The sequence below is a fragment of the Schistocerca nitens genome, chromosome 12 (genome assembly GCF_023898315.1).
Source record: "Schistocerca nitens isolate TAMUIC-IGC-003100 chromosome 12, iqSchNite1.1, whole genome shotgun sequence".
Classification (NCBI taxonomy): Eukaryota; Metazoa; Arthropoda; class Insecta; order Orthoptera; family Acrididae; genus Schistocerca; species Schistocerca nitens.
Window position 1 is genome coordinate 26,621,292 of NC_064625.1, and position 19,077 is coordinate 26,640,368.

The 19,077-nt window shown below is 46.0% G+C and overlaps 1 protein-coding gene and 1 non-coding gene across 2 annotated transcripts in view; one reads left to right on the forward strand and one right to left on the reverse strand.

Annotated features, from left to right (window-relative positions):
* Positions 1–13,469, forward strand: part of LOC126214876 (glutamate-rich protein 2) — a 290,884-nt gene extending 277,415 nt beyond the window's left edge. The window contains exons 5-6 of the mRNA XM_049941522.1: positions 13,075–13,322; positions 13,410–13,469. Of these exons, the coding sequence (XP_049797479.1) occupies positions 13,075–13,322; positions 13,410–13,469 (308 nt within the window). The remainder of the gene's footprint in view (positions 1–13,074; positions 13,323–13,409) is intronic.
* A 120-nt stretch (positions 13,470–13,589) lies between these two features.
* On the reverse strand, positions 13,590–13,663 carry Trnaa-ugc (transfer RNA alanine (anticodon UGC)). The gene has a single exon. It is a non-coding gene; the product is annotated as a tRNA-Ala (tRNA).
* Positions 13,664–19,077: the final 5,414 nt, after the last annotated feature.

A 19,077-nucleotide genomic window follows, 5' to 3' on the forward strand; every position in this document is an offset into this window, starting at 1 on the left:
TATCTGGCGTTAATGGGAAGCGACGTCATGCTGAATGGTATAACAAAGAAGAAGTATACAGAAAAGAAAATAAATGATATTAGAGAATATTTTTTTCGATTTGGTTAATGCCGTCCTGGATATCTTCATATCGTATCGTCTCGCCATTCAGACTTTCACGAACATCGTCGATTAACTGATTTCACGAAGCATACTGTGTACTGCCCATTCCAACATCAAGTTTATCCCTTTACAACACTCCGAACTTGTATCCCCCATATTCTTGCCAGTTGTTTACACAGCTCTCTTCCGTCGTGCGTTCTTAACTGACCGTAGTTCTTACTACGTGTGTCCACCGTATTTTACCGACTATAAGACGCACTTATTTCTTCCAAAAATTGCCTCCAAAATTCAGGTGCGTTTATACTGCAGATTAATACAAAAACGTGCAGTGTTTGATTTAAAATTCCCGCCAGTCTCAAAAATGGTCACATACACACATCAAAAAAAGTTTTGTATCACCCCGGTTCAAAGAACTCCTGAAGAGGGACGTTCACTGTGGATATTGTATCACACAGTCCCTTTGATTGTTCAGAGGTGTCGCTAAACCGACCCTAAGATGCAAACAACCATGGATGAGCAGCGCCTATTAGACCGAAGGGGTCCGACAACCGATCAGTTCCAGTCTTCCTGCCAGGAAGCAGGTACACGGCTCATGTTGTCTGTAGTTCAACCATGCTTAGATGGCCAATAGCGCGGTTCGATAGCGTTCGCATTGTTACTTTGTACCAGAAACGGCTCTCAACAAGGGAAATGTCCAGGCGTCTCGGAGTGAACCAAAGCGATGTTGTTCGGACATGTAGGAGATACAGAGAGACAGGAACTCGATGACATGCCTCGCTCAGGCTGCCCAAGGGCTACGACTGCAGTGGATGACCGCTACCTACGGATTGTGGCTCGGAGGGACCCTGACAGCAACGCCACCATGTTGAATAATGCGTTTCGTGCAGCCACAGGCAACTTCACTCCCGACGTCCATGGCGAGGCCCGTCTTTGCAACCACGTCACCATGCAGCGTAGTACAGATGGGCCCAACAACATGCCGAATGGACTGCTCAGGATTGGCATCACGGTCTCTTCACCGATGAGGCGCATATGCATTCAACCAGACAATCGTCAGAAACATGTTTGGAGGCAACCCGGTCAGACTGAACTCCTTAGACACACTGTCCAGCGAGTGCAGCAAGGTGGAGGTTTCGTGCTGTTTTGGGGTGGCATTATGTGGGGCCGACGTACGCCGCTGGTGTTCATGGAAGGCGCCATAACGGCTGTATGATACCTGAATGCCTTTCTCCAACCAATAATACAACAATATCGGCAGCATATTGGCGAGGCATTCGTCTTCATAGACGACAATGCCCCCCTCCCCCTCCCCCTCCCCATCGTGCACGTCTTGTGAATGACTTCCTTCAGGATAACGACATCGCTCGACTAGAGTGGCCAGCATGTTCTCCAGACTTGAACCCTATCGAAGATGCCTTGGATAGATTGAAAAGGTCTGTTTATGGACGACGTGACCCACCAACCACTCTGAGGGATCTACGCCGAATCGCCGTTGAGGAGTGGGACAATCTGGACCAACAGTGCCTTGATGAACTCGTGTTCACGACGAATACAGGGCTGCATCAATGCAAGAGGACGTGCTACTGGGTATTAGAGGTACCGCTGTGTACAGCAATCTGGATCACCACGTCTGGAGGTTTCGCTGTATGGTGGTACAACATGCAATGTGTGGTTTTCATGAGCAATAAAAAGGACGGAAATGATGTTTATGTTTACCTCTACTCCAATTTCCTGTACAGGTTCCAGAACTCTCTAACTGATGTGATGCAAAACTTTTTTTGCTGGGTCTATTTCATGCCGCGGGAAACCTATCTCTATCCAGCAACACTGGATTCAACTGGCAGGAGCAGTGCGCCGACACATGAGTTGCGGGGATTCACAAGCTTGCTAACATTGTCTCCCTTCCCCTGCCATCACGAACCCAGACGTCAGTCTAGCCTCTGATGCATTATTACAGTCTACGGTGCCAGTAAACGTGAACTGAAAGTGATTTGAGTTATCGATAGGAGTACAATATTTTTGTCAGTAGCTAGTTTCGTAACGGAAAAAATAAAAGGTACTCACATGATGCCAGCTGTACTATGGGTGATACGCTGCATGCTAAAAACCGAAAAACTATCCCGCTTTTTTGAGTCAAAACCTGTATATACACACTTATGTATACATTTTCGTTTATACACTCCTGGAAATGGAAAAAAGAACACATTGACACCGGTGTGTCAGACCCACCATACTTGCTCCGGACACTGCGAGAGGGCTGTACAAGCAATGATCACACGCACGGCACAGCGGACACACCAGGAACCGCGGTGTTGGCCGTCGAATGGCGCTAGCTGCGCAGCATTTGTGCACCGCCGCCGTCAGTGTCAGCCAGTTTGCCGTGGCATACGGAGCTCCATCGCAGTCTTTAACACTGGTAGCATGCCGCGACAGCGTGGACGTGAACCGTATGTGCAGTTGACGGACTTTGAGCGAGGGCGTATAGTGGGCATGCGGGAGGCCGGGTGGACGTACCGCCGAATTGCTCAACACGTGGGGCGTGAGGTCTCCACACTTCTCCACACTACATCGATGTTGTCGCCAGTGGTCGGCGGAACGTGCACGTGCCCGTCGACCTGGGACCGGACCGCAGCGACGCACGGATGCACGCCAAGACCGTAGGATCCTACGCAGTGCCGTAGGGGACCGCACCGCCACTTCCCAGCAAATTAGGGACACTGTTGCTCCTGGGGTATCGGCGAGGACCATTCGCAACCGTCTCCATGAAGCTGGGCTACGGTCCCGCACACCGTTAGGCCGTCTTCCGCTCACGCCCCAACATCGTGCAGCCCGCCCCAGTGGTGTCGCGACAGGCGTGAATGGAGGGACGAATGGAGACGTGTCGTCTTCAGCGATGAGAGTCGCTTCTGCCTTGGTGCCAATGATGGTCGTATGCGTGTTTGGCGCCGTGCAGGTGAGCGCCACAATCAGGACTGCATACGACCGAGGCACACAGGGCCAACACCCGGCATCATGGTGTGGGGAGCGATCTCCTACACTGGCCGTACACCACCGGTGATCGTCGAGGGGACACTGAATAGTGCACGGTACATCCAAACCGTCATCGAACCCACCGTTCTACCATTCCTAGACCGGCAAGGGAACTTGCTGTTCCAACAGGACAATGCACGTCCGCATGTATCCCGTGCCACCCAACGTGCTCTAGAAGGTGTAAGTCAACTACCCTGGCCAGCAAGATCTCCGGATCTGTCCCCCATTGAGCATGTTTGGGACTGGATGAAGCGTCGTCTCACGCGGTCTGCACGTCCAGCACGAACGCTGGTCCAACTGAGGCGCCAGGTGGAAATGGCATGGCGAGCCGCTCCACAGGACTACATCCAGCATCTCTACGATCGTCTCCATGGGAGAATAGCAGCCTGCATTGCTGCGAAAGGTGGATATACACTGTACTAGTGCCGACATTGTGCATGCTCTGTTGCCTGTGTGTATGTGCCTGTGGTTCTGTCAGTGTGATCATGTGATGTATCTGACCCCAGGAATGTGTCAATAAAGTTTCCCCTTCCTGGGACAATGAATGCACGGTGTTCTTATTTCAATTTCCAGGAGTGTAGATATGTTGTGGGATTAAGAAAAAACGATGAAATATTAACAGTAGTTTCTTACTGATATATTACACTAAAGCGACAAAGAAACTGGTATAGGCATGTGTATACAAAAAGAAATATGTAAACAGGCAGAATACGGCGCTGCGGTCGGCAACGCCTGTATAAAACAACAAGTGTCTGGCGCAGTTGTTAGATTGGTTTCTGCTGCTACGACGACAGGTTTTCAAGATTTAACTGAGTTTGAACGCGGTGTTATAGTTGGCGCACGAGCGATGCGACACAGCATCTCCGAGGTAGCGATGAAGTAGGGATTTTTCTGTACGACCACTTCACGAGCGTACCGTGAATATCGGGAATCCGGTAAAACATCAAATCTGCGACATCGTTGCGGCTGGAAAAAGATCCTGCAAGAACGGGACAAACGACGACTGAAGAGAGTCGTTCAACGTGACGGAAGTTCAACCCATCCGCAAATTGCCGCAGAATTCAAAGCTGGGCCACCAACAAGTGGCAGCGTGCAAACCATTCAACGAAACATCATCGATATGGGCATTCGGAGCCGAAAGCCCACTCGTCTACCTTTGATGACTGCACGACACAAAGCTTTACGCCTCGCGTGGGCCCGTCGATACCGACATTGGACTGTTGGTGACTGGAAACATGTTGTCTTATCGGACGAGTCTCGTTTCATATTGTATCGAGCGGATGGACGTGTACGCGTATGATGACAGCCTCATGAATCCATGGACCCTGCATGTCAGCAGGGGACTGTTCAAGCTGGTGGAGGCTCTGTAATGGTGTGGGGCGTGTGCAGTTGGAGTGATATGGGACTCCTGACACGTCTAGATACGACTCTGACAGGTGAAACGTACGTAAGCATCCTGTCTGATCACCTGCATCCATTAATGTCCATTGTGTATTCCGACAGACTTCCAAAATTCCAGCAGGACAATGGGACACTCCAGACGTCCGGAATTGCAACGGAGCGACTCCAGTAACACTCTTATGAGTTTAAACACTTCCACGGGCCACCAAACTCCTCAGACATGAACATTACTGAGCATATGTGAGATGTCTTGCAACGTGCTGTTCAGAAAACATGTCCACCCCGTCGTATTTACGGACAGCCCTGCAGGATTCATGGTGTCAGTTCCCTCCAGCACTACTTCAGAGATTAGTCGAGTCCGTGCCATGTTATGTTGTGCCACTCCTGCGTGCTCGCTGGGGGCCTACACGATATTAGGCAGGTGTATCAGTTTCTATTGCCCTTCAGTATATTTATATACAGGGTGACAATTATTGACCTATATGAAAAAAACCTAAATTAGGTACAAACTATACGGCGTGCACACACTTTGTTCAACACGTAAACGTCACTACAAAAAAAAAAAAAAAACACTCCGTCTTCAGGCCACGAGTGGCCTACCGGGACCATCCGACCGCCGTGTCATCCTCAGGGGAGGATGTGGATAGGAGGGCGTGGGGTCAGCACACCACTCTCCCGGTCGTTATGATGGTATTCTTGACCGAAGCCGCTACTATTCGGTCGAGTAGCTCCTCAATTGGCATCACGAGGCTGAGTGCACCCCGAAAAATAGCAACAGCGCATGGGGGCCTGCATGGTCACCCATCCAAGTGCCGACCACGCCCGACAGCGCTTAACTTCGGTGATCTCACGGGAACCGGTTTATCCACTGCGACAAGGCCGTTGCCTAAAACGTCACTACAGATATTCGTATTTACTTTATGGCATGTTCGATATGCCTGCCATCCTTGGTGATGATGCGGCGCAGATGAGTAGAAAAATACAGCATGACTACTGAAGTTCATCACATCGATGCTGTCTATGACCTCCTGAATGACTGCTTTCAGATCATCAATGGTTTTGGGGTTATTGCTGTACACCTTATCTTTAATATAGCCCCACAAAAAGGAATCGCATGTGTTCATATTCGGAGAACATCGAGACCCACTCCAAGACACCAGAGCTAGAACGTGGTCCCCAAAGGGCTCCTCCAGAACATCAAACACTCTCCTGCTTTGATGGTATCGAGCTCTGTCTTCATGAACCACAATACAGCTTGTTGAAATCAGGGTCATTTTGGATAATGGGGATGAAATCATCTTTCAAAACCTTCACGTACTGTTTCGTAGTCATGGTGCAGTTAAGGAGTGTCACACCAATTATTCCGTGACCGGACACAGCACACCACACAGTCACCCGTTGAGGGTGAAGAGACTTCTCGATCGCGAAATGCGGATTCTCAGTCCCCGAAATGCGCCAATTTTGCTTATTGACGAACCGATCCAAATGAAAATCGCCGAGAACAATAAGTCGCGTGCCCAGGTGCATACTAATTCCCATCATGCCCCGCGCCAGCCATGCAGTTTTGACGTCCTCACGCAAACTGTTCAGAAGTTATGACGATTTTATTTCATATAGTTCAATCATTGCCACCTTAGATACGACTGCTATTCGGAAAGTAAGGAAGGATAGGTCGCGAAATGGAAACCACAGTGAAAATCAAAACTGTTTTATTTGCAACAGTTAGCTACAACTTCGAGCTGCTTAAGTCCATAGTCACCGATCCGACTTAGACGTTTGTCGTAGCATCGTAGCTAATACCCTGGTTATACAAGGCAGCCGCCAGTGCTTTTCTCCAATTCTCTACGCTGGCCTGCAGCTCGTTGTCTGTGCCAAAATGTTGTCTTCATAGCCAGCGGTTCATGTGAGCAGAGATGAATCTCAGAATGAGAAAATTACGGGCTGTATTGTGGGTAATCAAACATTACCAATTGAAAACTATGCAGGAGCATCTTCATTGGTCCTGCAGGCTGTGGCTGAGAGTTGTCACGAAGAAGAAAACGCACGACAGTTATGTAATGTTGGCTGCATGGCTTCAGGGGAAATTTCTCACCAGGCCCTCGTACTTAACGGGAGACACTATTGTTCTAGGTATCTTCATGTGCTCCCTGTGTGCTCAGAACTAAAAAGGACGACCTAACGAGATCTACAGGCTTACTAGAGACACTGTCAAACACACCTGTGCAAAACTTCATCGGATTTTCACTGTGGTTCCTATTTCGCGACCGATCGTTCCTTGCTTTCCGAATAGCCCTCGTATATAAGTAGCTCATTGGTTTAGATAACTAGTTTACTTATTGAAAACATTAAAACTATGACATATCATCCATTTATCTTTAGTTAGGGTAGCCTACTCAATAATTCCTAGTGGAATATTAAATCAAAAAGAAAAGTAAGGTTTGCAAATTTAGATCGTTTCGTTTTCTTTTTATTTTCTCGGCCACAACTGACACAAAACATATGAAAAATTGTGCAATCTTTGTGTAACAAAAGCATACAAGTTGCGCCACATAACAATCTTTCCTTTTTGTTTTTGTAGTTTTCAGGTATAATTCTTTGCATGTCTAACACATATCTAAGAAGACCATTTTTTACTCTTTTTTGTCGTCATATGACTCGTTGGGATCTGAAATGTTGTGCATGCTGTGCCATTTGAACTAAAATACACAAAGAAATGTTTCCGCTTATTTAAAACTGTTGTTTGTCTTGTGCAGCAAGTATGTCTAACGAAAAAATGTGCGGCAGCGGTGCTGTAGGACAGAGACGCTGCACCTTTTGAATTCATGACACTGATAGCCAAGATGGCCGCGCTAGAATCAAAGCACGCCCAACAGAACATACTGTTAATACAACTACTCATACATTTGGAAAATGTTTACTATTTAGCACACAATAAGAAACTAATCATGATGCTGAAAAAGTTTTGAAGGGGTATTTATAAACTTACCTCAGCTTATGTAAAGCCTCCTCGATCGAAACGTAAACACTTTTGTTATGGGCCAGCATCCACTGAGCAACTGCAGTCCTAATACGCGCACACTCTGTCGGCTACGAGGGCTGCGCAGTCTATACCGCATGTGGCGCGTCTCCCAGCTTTACCCTGCAACAGAAATCGACACTGCAGTATGCATGCACTGACCAGAGAGATGTAAGACAAGACACTCACACACCATGAGGAGGGGGTTAATTGCGTGTGGAGGAAGACCACTCTTTCTAACTAGGTGGCTTTATAGAGCCTGCGGGGTCTACCAGCTAAATATGCCACATACGCTGAAGAGCCAAAGAAACTTGTACACCTGCCTAATATCGCGTAGGGACCCCGCGAGCACGCAGAAGTGCCACAATACGACGTGGCATGGACTCGACTAATGTCTGAAGTAGTGCTAGAGGGGACTGATACCATGAATCCTGCATGGCTGTCCGTAAATCCGTAAGAGTACGAGGGGATGGAGGTCTCTTCTGAACAGCGCGTTGCAAGGCATTACAGATATGCTCAATAATGTTCATATCTGGTGAGTTTGGGGGTCAACGGAAGTGTTTAAACTCAGAAGGGTGTTCCTGGAGCGACTCTGTAGCAATTCCTGACGTGTGGGATGTCGCATTGTCTTGCTGGAAGTGCCCAAGTCCATCGGAACGCAGAATGGACATGAATGGATGCTGCCTCTGTCGGTCCATTACGGCCAGGGGACATCAGCTCGTACGTACTTTACAATTCAATAAACTCTACCAACAGCCGTATACTTTAGGTTATTTTATTTCGACTGCACAACGAATGGGATTCACGGTATCCAGTTTTAAGGCACTATATGATAAGCTCGTTATTCGAAAAAAGCGTATGAGGCCTTAAGATGGCAAAATGAATTGCGAAAACCGGTTGCGTTCGAAATAAAATAAAATAATCTAAAATATACGGCTGTTAGTAAAGTTTATTGAACTGAAAAATGAATGGATGCAGGTGATCAAACAGGTCCCTTACGTATGTGTCACCTGTCAGACTCATATCTAGACATATCTGGGGTCCTATATCACTCCATCTGCACACGCCCCACACCATTACAGAGCCTCCACCAGCTTGAAGAGACCCCTGCTGATATGCAGGGTCCATGGATTCATGAGGTTGTCTGCATACCCTTACATGAGCATCCGCTCTATACAATTTGAAACGAGACTCGTCCGACTAGACAACATGTTTCCAGTCATCAACGGTCCAATGTCAGTGTTAACGGGCCCACGCGAGGCATAAAGCTTTGTGTCGTACAGTTATCGAGAGTACACGAGAGGGCCTTTGGCTCCGAAAGCCAATATCGATGATGTTTCGTTGAATGGTTCGCACACTGACATTTGTTGATGGGCCAGCTTTGAAATCTGCCGCAGTTTGCGTAAGGGCTGCATTTTCGTCACGTTGAACGATTCTCTTCAGTCGTCGTTGGTTCTATTCCTGCAGGATGTTTTTCCGGCGGCAGCGATGTCGGAGGTTTAATATTTTACCGTATCCGTGATATTCACGGTACATTCGTGAAATGGTCGTACAGGAAATCCCTACTTCATCGCTACCTCGGAAATGCTGTGTCCCTTCGTTCATGTGCCGACTATAACAACACATTCAAACTCACTTAAATCTTGATAACCTGCCATTGTAGCAGCAGTAACCGATCTAAAAACTGCGCCAGACACTTGTTGGCTTATATAGGCGTTGCCGACCACAGTGCCGTATTCTGCCTGTTTACATACCTCTGTATATGAATACGCATGGCTATACCAGTTTCTTTGGGTCTTCAGTGTAGCTGTTTGTTCAACCAGAATATGAGGAAAGGCTCCACTGTGCATGGAGGAAGAGAACTCTTTATGTTTAGGTCCTGAATTTACCCACACAGAGTCAGTCCAGCTAAATATGTCACATGGCTGTTTGTTTGCGCAGAATAGAAGGAAAGGGTCCATTGTGCATGGAGGAAGAAAATCCTGTGCCTACCCATATGGGGTCAATGCAGCTAAACATGCCACACGGCTGTTTGTTCACCCAGAATATGAGAAAGGATCCGTTGTGCTGGAGGCAGACAACCCTTTCTGACTAGGGCGCATTACCTAGCCAGTGGAGTCTACCGGCTAAATGTACCGTGTGACTGTTTGTTACCCAGAATATAGGAATGTGATTAGGTTGGATTAGATTAGATTAGTTTTTCGTTCCATAGATCCGTGCGGAGGAGATCCTAGTGGATGTGGAACATGTCAGTTTTTTTTAAGCTGAAATAACAATACTAATAGTATAAGTATATACAATACATCATTTGTTTCCATTTAAAAAATTCGTCAGTGGAGTAGAAGGAGTTGGCCACTAGTAAGTCTCTCAGGCTCCTTTTAAACTGATCTTTATTTGTAACTAAATTTTTTATGTTTGCTGGCAAATTATTGAAGATGAGTGTTCCTGATAGTGGACCGCTTTTTGAACTAAAGTAAGTGCTTTTAAGTTCTTGTGCTGATCATTTTTGTTCCTGGTATTGTATGTATGAACTGAGCTGTTTGTTGGAAAAAGAGATATATTATTTCGGACAAATTTCATTAAGGAGTAAATATTCTGAGAGGCAGTAGTTAGTATACACAGTTCTTTGAAGAGGTTTCTACAGGACGTCCGTGAATTTACTCCACAAATAATACGTATTACAACTTTTGGACTCTGAAAACTTTTGTTTGACTTGAAGAGCTACCCCAAAATATTATACCATATGACATTATGGAATGAAAGTAGGCAAAGCTTTTTCATTTTTATGTCGCGTATGTCTGCTAACACTCGAATTGCAAATACGGATTTGTTAAGGCGTTTCTGCAGTTCTGTGGTGTGCTCCGCCCAACTGAATTTATTATCATGTTGTAATCCCAGGAATTTAAGACTGTCAACCTCTTCTATCTGCTCTTTTTCATACTTTATGCATATGCTGGGTGGAAACCTCTTACATGTTCTGAATTGCATATAGTGAGTCTTTTCGAAGTTTAATGTGAGTGAGTTGGCTTTAAACCATTTATTAATATTCATGAAAATATCATTAGCAGATCTTTCTAGAACTACACTCGACATACTATTTATTGCAATACTTGTGTCATCTGCAAACTCTGCTTCTGGCAGTGTAACTGATGAGAGATCATTAATGTTGTTTGTTGTTGTGGTCTTCAGTCCAGAGACTGGTTTGATGCAGCTCTCCATGCTACTCTATCCTGTGCAAGCTTCTTCATCTCCCAGTACCTACTGCAACCTACATCCTTCTGAATCTGCTTAGTGTATTCATCTCTTGGTCTCCCTCTACGATTTTTACCCTCCACGCTGCCCTCCAATGCTAAATTTGTGATCCCCTGATGCCTCAGCACATGTACTACCAACCGGTCCCTTCTTCTTGTCAAGTTGTGCCACATACTCCTCTTCTCCCCAATTCTATTCAATACCTCCTCATTAGTTATGTGAACTACCCATCTAATCTTCAGCATTTTTCTGTAGCGCCACATTTCGAAAGCTTCTATTCTCTTCTTGTCCAAACTAGTTATCGTCCATGTTTCACTTCCATAAATGGCTACACTCCATACAAATACTTTCAGAAACGACTTCCTGACACGTAAATCTATACTCGATGTTAACAAATTTCTCTTCTTCAGAAACGCTTTCCTTGCCATTGCCAGTCTACGATTTATATCTTCTCTACTTCGACCATCATCAGTTATTTTGCTCCCCAAATAGCAAAACTCCGTTACTACTTTAAGTGTCTCATTTCCTAATCTAATTCCCTCAGCATCATGAGACTTAATTCGACTACATTCCATTATCCTCGTTTTGCATTTGTTGATGTTCATCTTATATCCGTCTTTCAAGACACTGTCCATTCCGTTCAACTGCTCTTCCAAGTCCTTTGCTGTCTCTATCAGAATTACAATGTAATCGGCAAACCTCAAAGTTTTTATTTCTTCTCCATGGATTTCAATACCTACACCAGATTTTTTATTTGTTTCCTTTACTGCTTGCTCAATATACAGATTGAATAACACCGGGGACAGGCTACAACCCTGTCTCACTCCCTTCCCAACCGCTGCTTCCCTTTCATGCCCCTCGACTCTTATAACTGCCATCTGGTTTCTGTACAAATTGTAAATAGCCTTTCGCTCCATGTATTTCACCCCTGCCACCTTTAGAATTTGAAAGAGAGTATTCCAGTCAACATTGTCAAAAGCTTTCTATAAGTCTGCAAATGCTAGAAACGTAGGTTTGCCTTTCCTTAATCTTTCTTCTAAGATAAGTCGTAAGGTCAGTATTGCCTCACGTGTTCCAACATTTCTACGGAATCCAAACTGATCTTCCCCGAGGTCGGCTTCTACCAGGTTTTCCATTCGTCTGTAAAGAATTCGCGTTAGTATTTTGCAGCTGTGACTTATTAACTGATAGTTCGGTAATTTTCACATCTGTCAACATCTGCTTTCTTTGGGTTTGGAATTATTATATTCTTCTTGAAGTCTGTGGGTATTTCGCCTGTCTCATACATTTTGCTCACCAGATGGTAGAGTTTTGTCATGGCTGGGTCTCCCCAGGCTGTCAGTAGTTCTAATGGAATGTTGTCTACTCCCAAGGCCTTGTTTCGACTCAGGTATTTCAGTGCTCTGTCAAAGTCTTCACGCAGTATCATATCTCCCATTTCATCTTCATCTACCTCCTCTTCTATTTCCATAACATTGTCCTGAAGTACATCGCCCTTGTATAGACCCTCTATATACTCCTTCCACCTTTCTGCTTTCCCTTCTTTGCTTATAACTGGGTTTCCATCTGAGCTCTTGATATTCATGCAAGTGGTTCTCTTTTCTCCAAAGTTCTCTTTAATTTTCCTGTAGGCAGTATCTATCTTGCCCCTAGTGAGATAAGCCTCTACATCCTTACATTTGTCCTCTAGCCATCCCTGCTTAGCCATTTTGCACTTCCTGGCGATCTCATTTTTGAGACGTTTGTATTCCTTTTTGCCTGTTTCATTTACTGCATTTTTATATTCTCTCCTTTCATCAATTAAATTCAATATTTTTCTGTTACCCAAGGATTTCTACTAGCCCTCGTCTTTTTACCTACTTGATCCTCTGCTGCCTTCACTACTTCATCCCTCAGAGCTAGCCATTCTTCTTCTACCGTTTTTGTTTCCCCCATTCCTGTCAATTGTTCCCTTATGCTCTCCCTGAAACTCTGTACAACCTCTGGTTTAGTCAGGTTATTCAAGTCCCATCTCCTTAAATTCCCACGTTTTTGCAGTTTCTTGAGTTTTAATGTACACAAGAAAAAGCAATGGCTCTAAGATGGATCCTTGAGGGAGACCACATGTAATTTCTTCCCATTCTGATGATGACTGATGACTTAATTCACTAGTCCCTTGCACTGACACCCTTTGTTTCCTGTTAGCGAGGTATGACTCGAACCATTTTGCAGCACTGCCCGTGACACCATAGAATTCTAATTTATAATTAATAATTTGCGGCACGTGTCCGCAGTGGAAGCCGCGAGCTTGGACAGCAGCAACGGGAACAGCGGCGAAGGCGAGGACGACGACAACGGGAACCACGTGAGCTCGGGGGCGGCGCTGACCGGGGGCGGCTGCAGCTCCAGCAGCTCCAGCAGCAGCGTCCACTCGGAGGAGGAGGGCCGCGCTTCCGGCTGCAGCCACTCCGAGGGCGACTCGGACGCCACCACGGCCAGCTACTCCAGCCTGGAGGACGACGACGCCGCCGCCGCCGCCGCCGCAGACCGCGACAACGGCAACGACGGCGCCGCCGCCCCCGCCGCCGCCGCGCTCGCCCCCGGCCTCGGCCCCACGCCCGCCTTCCAGGTGCGTCGCGCGGCAGCCCGCCATTTAACTGAAGTGTTCGATTCCACTCGTATTTACTAAGATGGTATCTGTTCTTTCGGACATGTCCAAGCAGCCCGTTAGAATGAAATTACAGTGAAATGAACATCCTTAGCTGCTTACAGGTGTTGACATACGTCAACGGGGACAGATGAAAATGTGTGCCCCGACCGGGACTCGAACCCGGGATCTCCTGCTCGCATGGCAGACGCTCTGTCCCTCTGAGCCACCGAGGACACAGAGGATAGCGCGACTGCAGGGATTTATCTCTGGCACGCCTCCCGCGAAACCCACATTCTCAGCGTATTGTACCGCACTACATTCGCAGTGCCCCCGCCCATTATACTCATTACTCGCGGCGCGTTGCCGATTCCCGTAAGAGTTCGGGCACTGTTTGTGCATTCGCACAGAAGAAGAAGATGGTCAAGTGGCCGGTGAGCCTTAACTGTATATATACTAAGATGGTATCTGTCCTTTCGGACATGTCCGAAAGAACAGATACCATCGCTGACCATGCAGGTTGTTAGAATGAAATTACAATGAAATGAACACCCTTAGCTTCTTCTTCTATGCAAATGCACAAACAGTGTCCGAACTCTTACGGGACTCGGCAACGCGCCGCGAGTAATGAGTATAATGGGCGGGGGCACTGCGAATGTAGTGCGGTACAATACGCTGAGAATGTGGGTTTCGCGGGAGGCGTGCCAGAGATAAATCCCTGCAGTCGCGCTATCCTCTGTGTCCTCGGTGGCTCAGAGGGACAGAGCGTCTGCCATGTGAGCAGGAGATCCCGGGTTCGAGTCCCGGTCGGGGCACACATTTTCATCTGTCCCCGTTGACGTATGTCAACGCCTGTAAGTAGCTAAGGGTGTTCATTTCATTGTCATTTCGATTCCACTTGCCCTACTCCCCACCGAACTGTCACCTTTCAACCTGACCTAGACCTTAGCTACTCTACAGAGCAATATGACACCACATTTGAGATCTTGTATTCTCGTTTTGAAATGAAATGAAATGATCGTATGGCATTGTTGGCCGGGAGGCCCCATGCGGGGAAGTTCGGCCGCCGTATTGCAAGTCCTTTTTAGTTGACGCCACTTAGGCGACTTGCGAGTCAATGATGATGAAATGATGATGAAGGACACACAACACCCAGTCAGAGAAAATTCCTCACCCTGCCGGGAATCGAACCCGGGACCCCGTTTGCAGGAAGTGAGAACGCTACGCCAAGACCACGAGCTGCGGAGTCCTATGGAATAAAATGGAGAATACACGGTAGTCCATTGATCGTGACCGGGCCAAATATCTCACGAAATAAGCGTAAAACGAAAAAACTACAAAGAACGAAACTTGTCTAGCTTGAAGGTGGAAACCAGATGGCGCTATGGTTAGCCGCTAGATGGCACTGCCATAGGTCAAACGGACATCAACTGCGTTTTTCTAAATAGGAACTCCCATTTTTATTACATATTCGTGTAGTACGTAAAGAAATATGAATGTTTTAGTTGGACCACTTTTTTCTATTTGAGCTTCTCCACTGGAAAGCCTAATAGTTCATAAACTGAAGAATTGAAAATTTAAATTAATAAAATAGAAATTCCTAAAAATTTTATCCTTTTATTAAGTTTGATAGCACAATTTTATTGAAGCTAGAACGGTACAATTGGTCTACCTCTTTTTGCTCTCACTAAAAGCTTTTAAAGATCTCAGGAATTAAATGATAACGAGCTACTCTTCCTTTTAGTATTTAGCACTGGAATGAAATTCATGAATTTATTACTGTTGCATTCATGGAAAACTTAATTTGAGAGAAAAAATAACCCACTTCTATGATCAACGGAACAGATCTATTTTTAAGAACTTTACCATAAGGCCACATAAGAAAAACTTATGCGTGAGGAGGAGGAGGGGGGGGGGAGAGGGGGAGAGGGGGAGGAGGGCAAACGAAATGTTACTTGTGTTTAAAATTTTCTCGAACCAGCTCTAGTTCTTGTATATCTTACAGGACAGATAATTTTCAGTAATACTGTACATCATTTTTATTAAAGCTATTTACAAAATTATAAAATTTTCCTTATAACAAGCCGTGCAGTGCACACGTTAATTGGTAAAAAAAACATACATAGTGTCACTTTTTTGTACTTTTGTATCTATCTAACTGCAGTGGACATAATTTCGCTTCCTGAAATTAAGTAGGTCTACTGAGCATCTGTCCAGAACTAATATTCAGAATTTCATGATACCATAATACCACTGTGTATGCCATTGAGGTTCCTTTCAGAGTATGCTGATACAATATAGCTCCATATTTACCAATTGTATACACCAGCCCGTTCACAGAAAGATCCATATCTAAGGACTGGAAAACTGCTTAAGTCAAACCAACACCCAAAAACGGAAATAGGAGTAATCCGCTGAATTACATGCCCATATCACTAACGTCGATTTGCAGTAGGATTTTGGAACATATACCGTGTTCGCACATTATGAATTACCTTGAAGAAAACGACTTATTGACACATAGTCGGCACGGATTCAGGAAATATCGTTGTTGTGGAACACAACTAGCTCTTTATACTCATGAAGTAGTAAGTGCTATCGACAGGGGATGTCAAATTGATTCCATATTTTTAGATTTCCAGAAGCCTTTCAACACCTTTCCTCACAAGCGGCGTCTTCTAACCAAACTGCGTTCCCATGGAATATCGCCTCAGTTGTGCGAATGGATTCGTGAGTTCCTGTCAGAATGGTCACAGTTCGAAGTAATAGACGGAATGTCATCGAGTTAAGCAGAAGTAATATCCGGCGTTCCCCAAGGAAGTGTTATAGGCCCTTTATTGTTGCTGATCTACTGTATATTAACGACATAGGAGACAATCTGAGTAGTTACCGTCTTGTAAAATCATTAGATGACCAAAACGAATTGCAAAATGATTTAGATAACATATCTGTATGGTGCTAAAAGTGGCAAATGACCCTGAATAAAGAAAAGTGTGAAGTTATTCACATGAGCACTAAAAGAAATCCGTTAAATTTCGATTACGCGATAAGTCATACAAATCTGAAGGCTGTAAATTCAACTAAATATTTAGGTATTAAATTACAACTAACCTAAATTCGAATGATCTAATAGATAATGTTGTGGGTAGAGCAAACCAAAGACTGCAATTCATTGACAGAACACTTAGAAGGCGCAACAGGTCTACTAAAGAGACTGCTTACACCACGCTTGTCCGCCCTATTCTGGAGTACTGCTGTGCGGTGTGGGATCCGCATCAGGTGGGGCTGACGGATGACATCGAAAAAGTACAAAGAAGGGCAACTCGTTTTGTATTATCGCGAAATAGGGTAGATAGTGCCACAGACATGATACGTGAATTGGAGTGGCAATCTTTAAAACAAAGGCGTTTTTCGTTGCGACGGGATCTTCTCATGAATTATCAATCACCAGTTTACTCCTCCGATCTCGAAAAAAATCTGTTGGCACCCACCTACGTAGGGAGAAATGATCAACACGATAAAATAAGAGAAATCAGGACTCACATAGAAAAATTTAAGTGCTCGTTTCTCCCGCGCGGTGCTCGAGAGTGGAACGGTAGAGAGACAGCTTGAAGGTGGTTCATTGAACTCTCTGCCAGGCACTTTATTGTGAATAGCAGAGTAATCACGTAGATGTAGATGTAATCAAATTACGTTACCAGAATGTGAATACACTACTGGCCATTAAAATTGCTACACCAAGAAAAAATGCAGATGATAAACGGGTATTCATTGGACAAATATATTTTTCTAGAGCTGAAATGCGATTACATTTTTTCACAATTTGGCTGCATAGATCCTGAGAAATCAGTACCTAGAACAACCACCTCTGGCCGTAGTAACGGCCTTGATACGCCTGGGCATTCACTCAAAAGGAGCTTGGATGACTGAAATGTAGGGTTTCGCACGGATCGAATGAAGGGTAGAGCCACGGGTCGTACGACATCTGAAATGTAACGTCCACTGTTCAAAGTGCCGTCAATGCGAACAAGAGGTGACCGAGACGTGTAACCAATGGCACCGCATACCATCACGCCGGGTGATTCGCCAGTATGGCCAAGACGAATACACACTTTCAATGTGCGTTCACAGCGGTGTCGCCAAACACGGATGCGACCGTCATGATGCTGGAAACAGAACGCGGATTCATCCGAAAAACTGACGTTTTGCCATTCGTGCACCCAGGTTCGTCGTTGAGTACACAATCGCAGGCGCTGCTGTCTGTCTTGCAGTGTCAGGGGTAACCGCAGCCGTTGTCTCCGAGCTGATAGTCCATGTTGCTGCAAACGTCGTCGAACTGTTGGTGCAGATGGTTGTTGTCTTGCAAAAGTCCCCATCTGTTGACTAAGGGATCGAGACGTGGCTGCACGATCCGTTACAGCCATGCGGATAAGATGCCTGTCATCTCGACTGCTAGTGGTACGAGGCCGTTGGGATCCAGCACGGCGTTCCGTATTACCCTCCTGAACTCACCGATTCCATATTCTGCTAACAGTCATTGGATCTCGACCAACGCGAGCAGCAATGTCGCGATACGATAAACCGCAATCGCAATAGGCTACAGTCCGACCTTTATCATAGTCGGAAACGTGATGGTACGCATTTCTCCTCCTTACACGAGGCATCACAACAACGTTTCACCAGGCAACGCCGGTCAACTGCTGTTTGTGTATGAGAAATCGGTTGGAAACTTTCCTCATGTCAGCACGTTGTGGGTGTCGCCACCGGCGCTAACCTTATGTGAAAGCTCTGAAAAGCTAATCATTTCCATATCACAGCATCTTCTTCTTGTCGGTTGCATTTCACGTCTGTAGCACGTCGTGGTGTAACAGATTTAATGGCCAGTAGTGTAGTTTACACACTGATAAGCCAAAACGTTATGAACCCTGCCCACCACGAGGTTGAGAGGCAGCTAGTGACTTTGTGTGCATATAACGTGGTAAAGCATGAATAAGGAGCGATCAAAAAGTTTCCGTTCAAAGGGCAGAACTGGTGTGCCAGTCAGGCGGAGTTGCCGTGAGAGTTGAGGCAATCACCCTACTGAGGCAACAGGTTGAAGAGACCCGTTTCGTAAAACACCTCGTCCTTCTCCGTGAAGTCCGTTACTGTCCGCTGCACACCCTCGTCCAGCTGGAATCGTCGACCGTTCGAGGCCGTTTTCAAGGCATGGGGACTATAGGGTAGGTGCTCGAGTGCTTCTCAATTGAGCTGGCGTAACTTCTGCGTTACGACACTTGCCACATGGGGACGTGCGTTAGCAGGAAGCGCCAGCACCTCCTCTAATAGTTTTCCCGGACGTTTCGCCGTAACTCCACGCCGTAATTTCTCCAGCGTTAAGCCGTCAGCACACGGACCGTGCTGTCGAACGTCAACGTTGAGCAAGCCGAGTTCAACGTGCTGCTGAAAACTCAGGAACGATGCGACTCGTGCATACGGTAAGTGGGCCCCAATGTAGTATACGCGATCGCAACGCACTCCAGCGGCAGTTATGGGATGTTTCTAGTTGGTAAACTACACTGTTTACTCAACGGGGCGTGCGTAAAATTCCCACATTATCTCTATTAAAACGCACATTTCCTCCACTACCTACATCCTAGTCACGTTGTTCTAT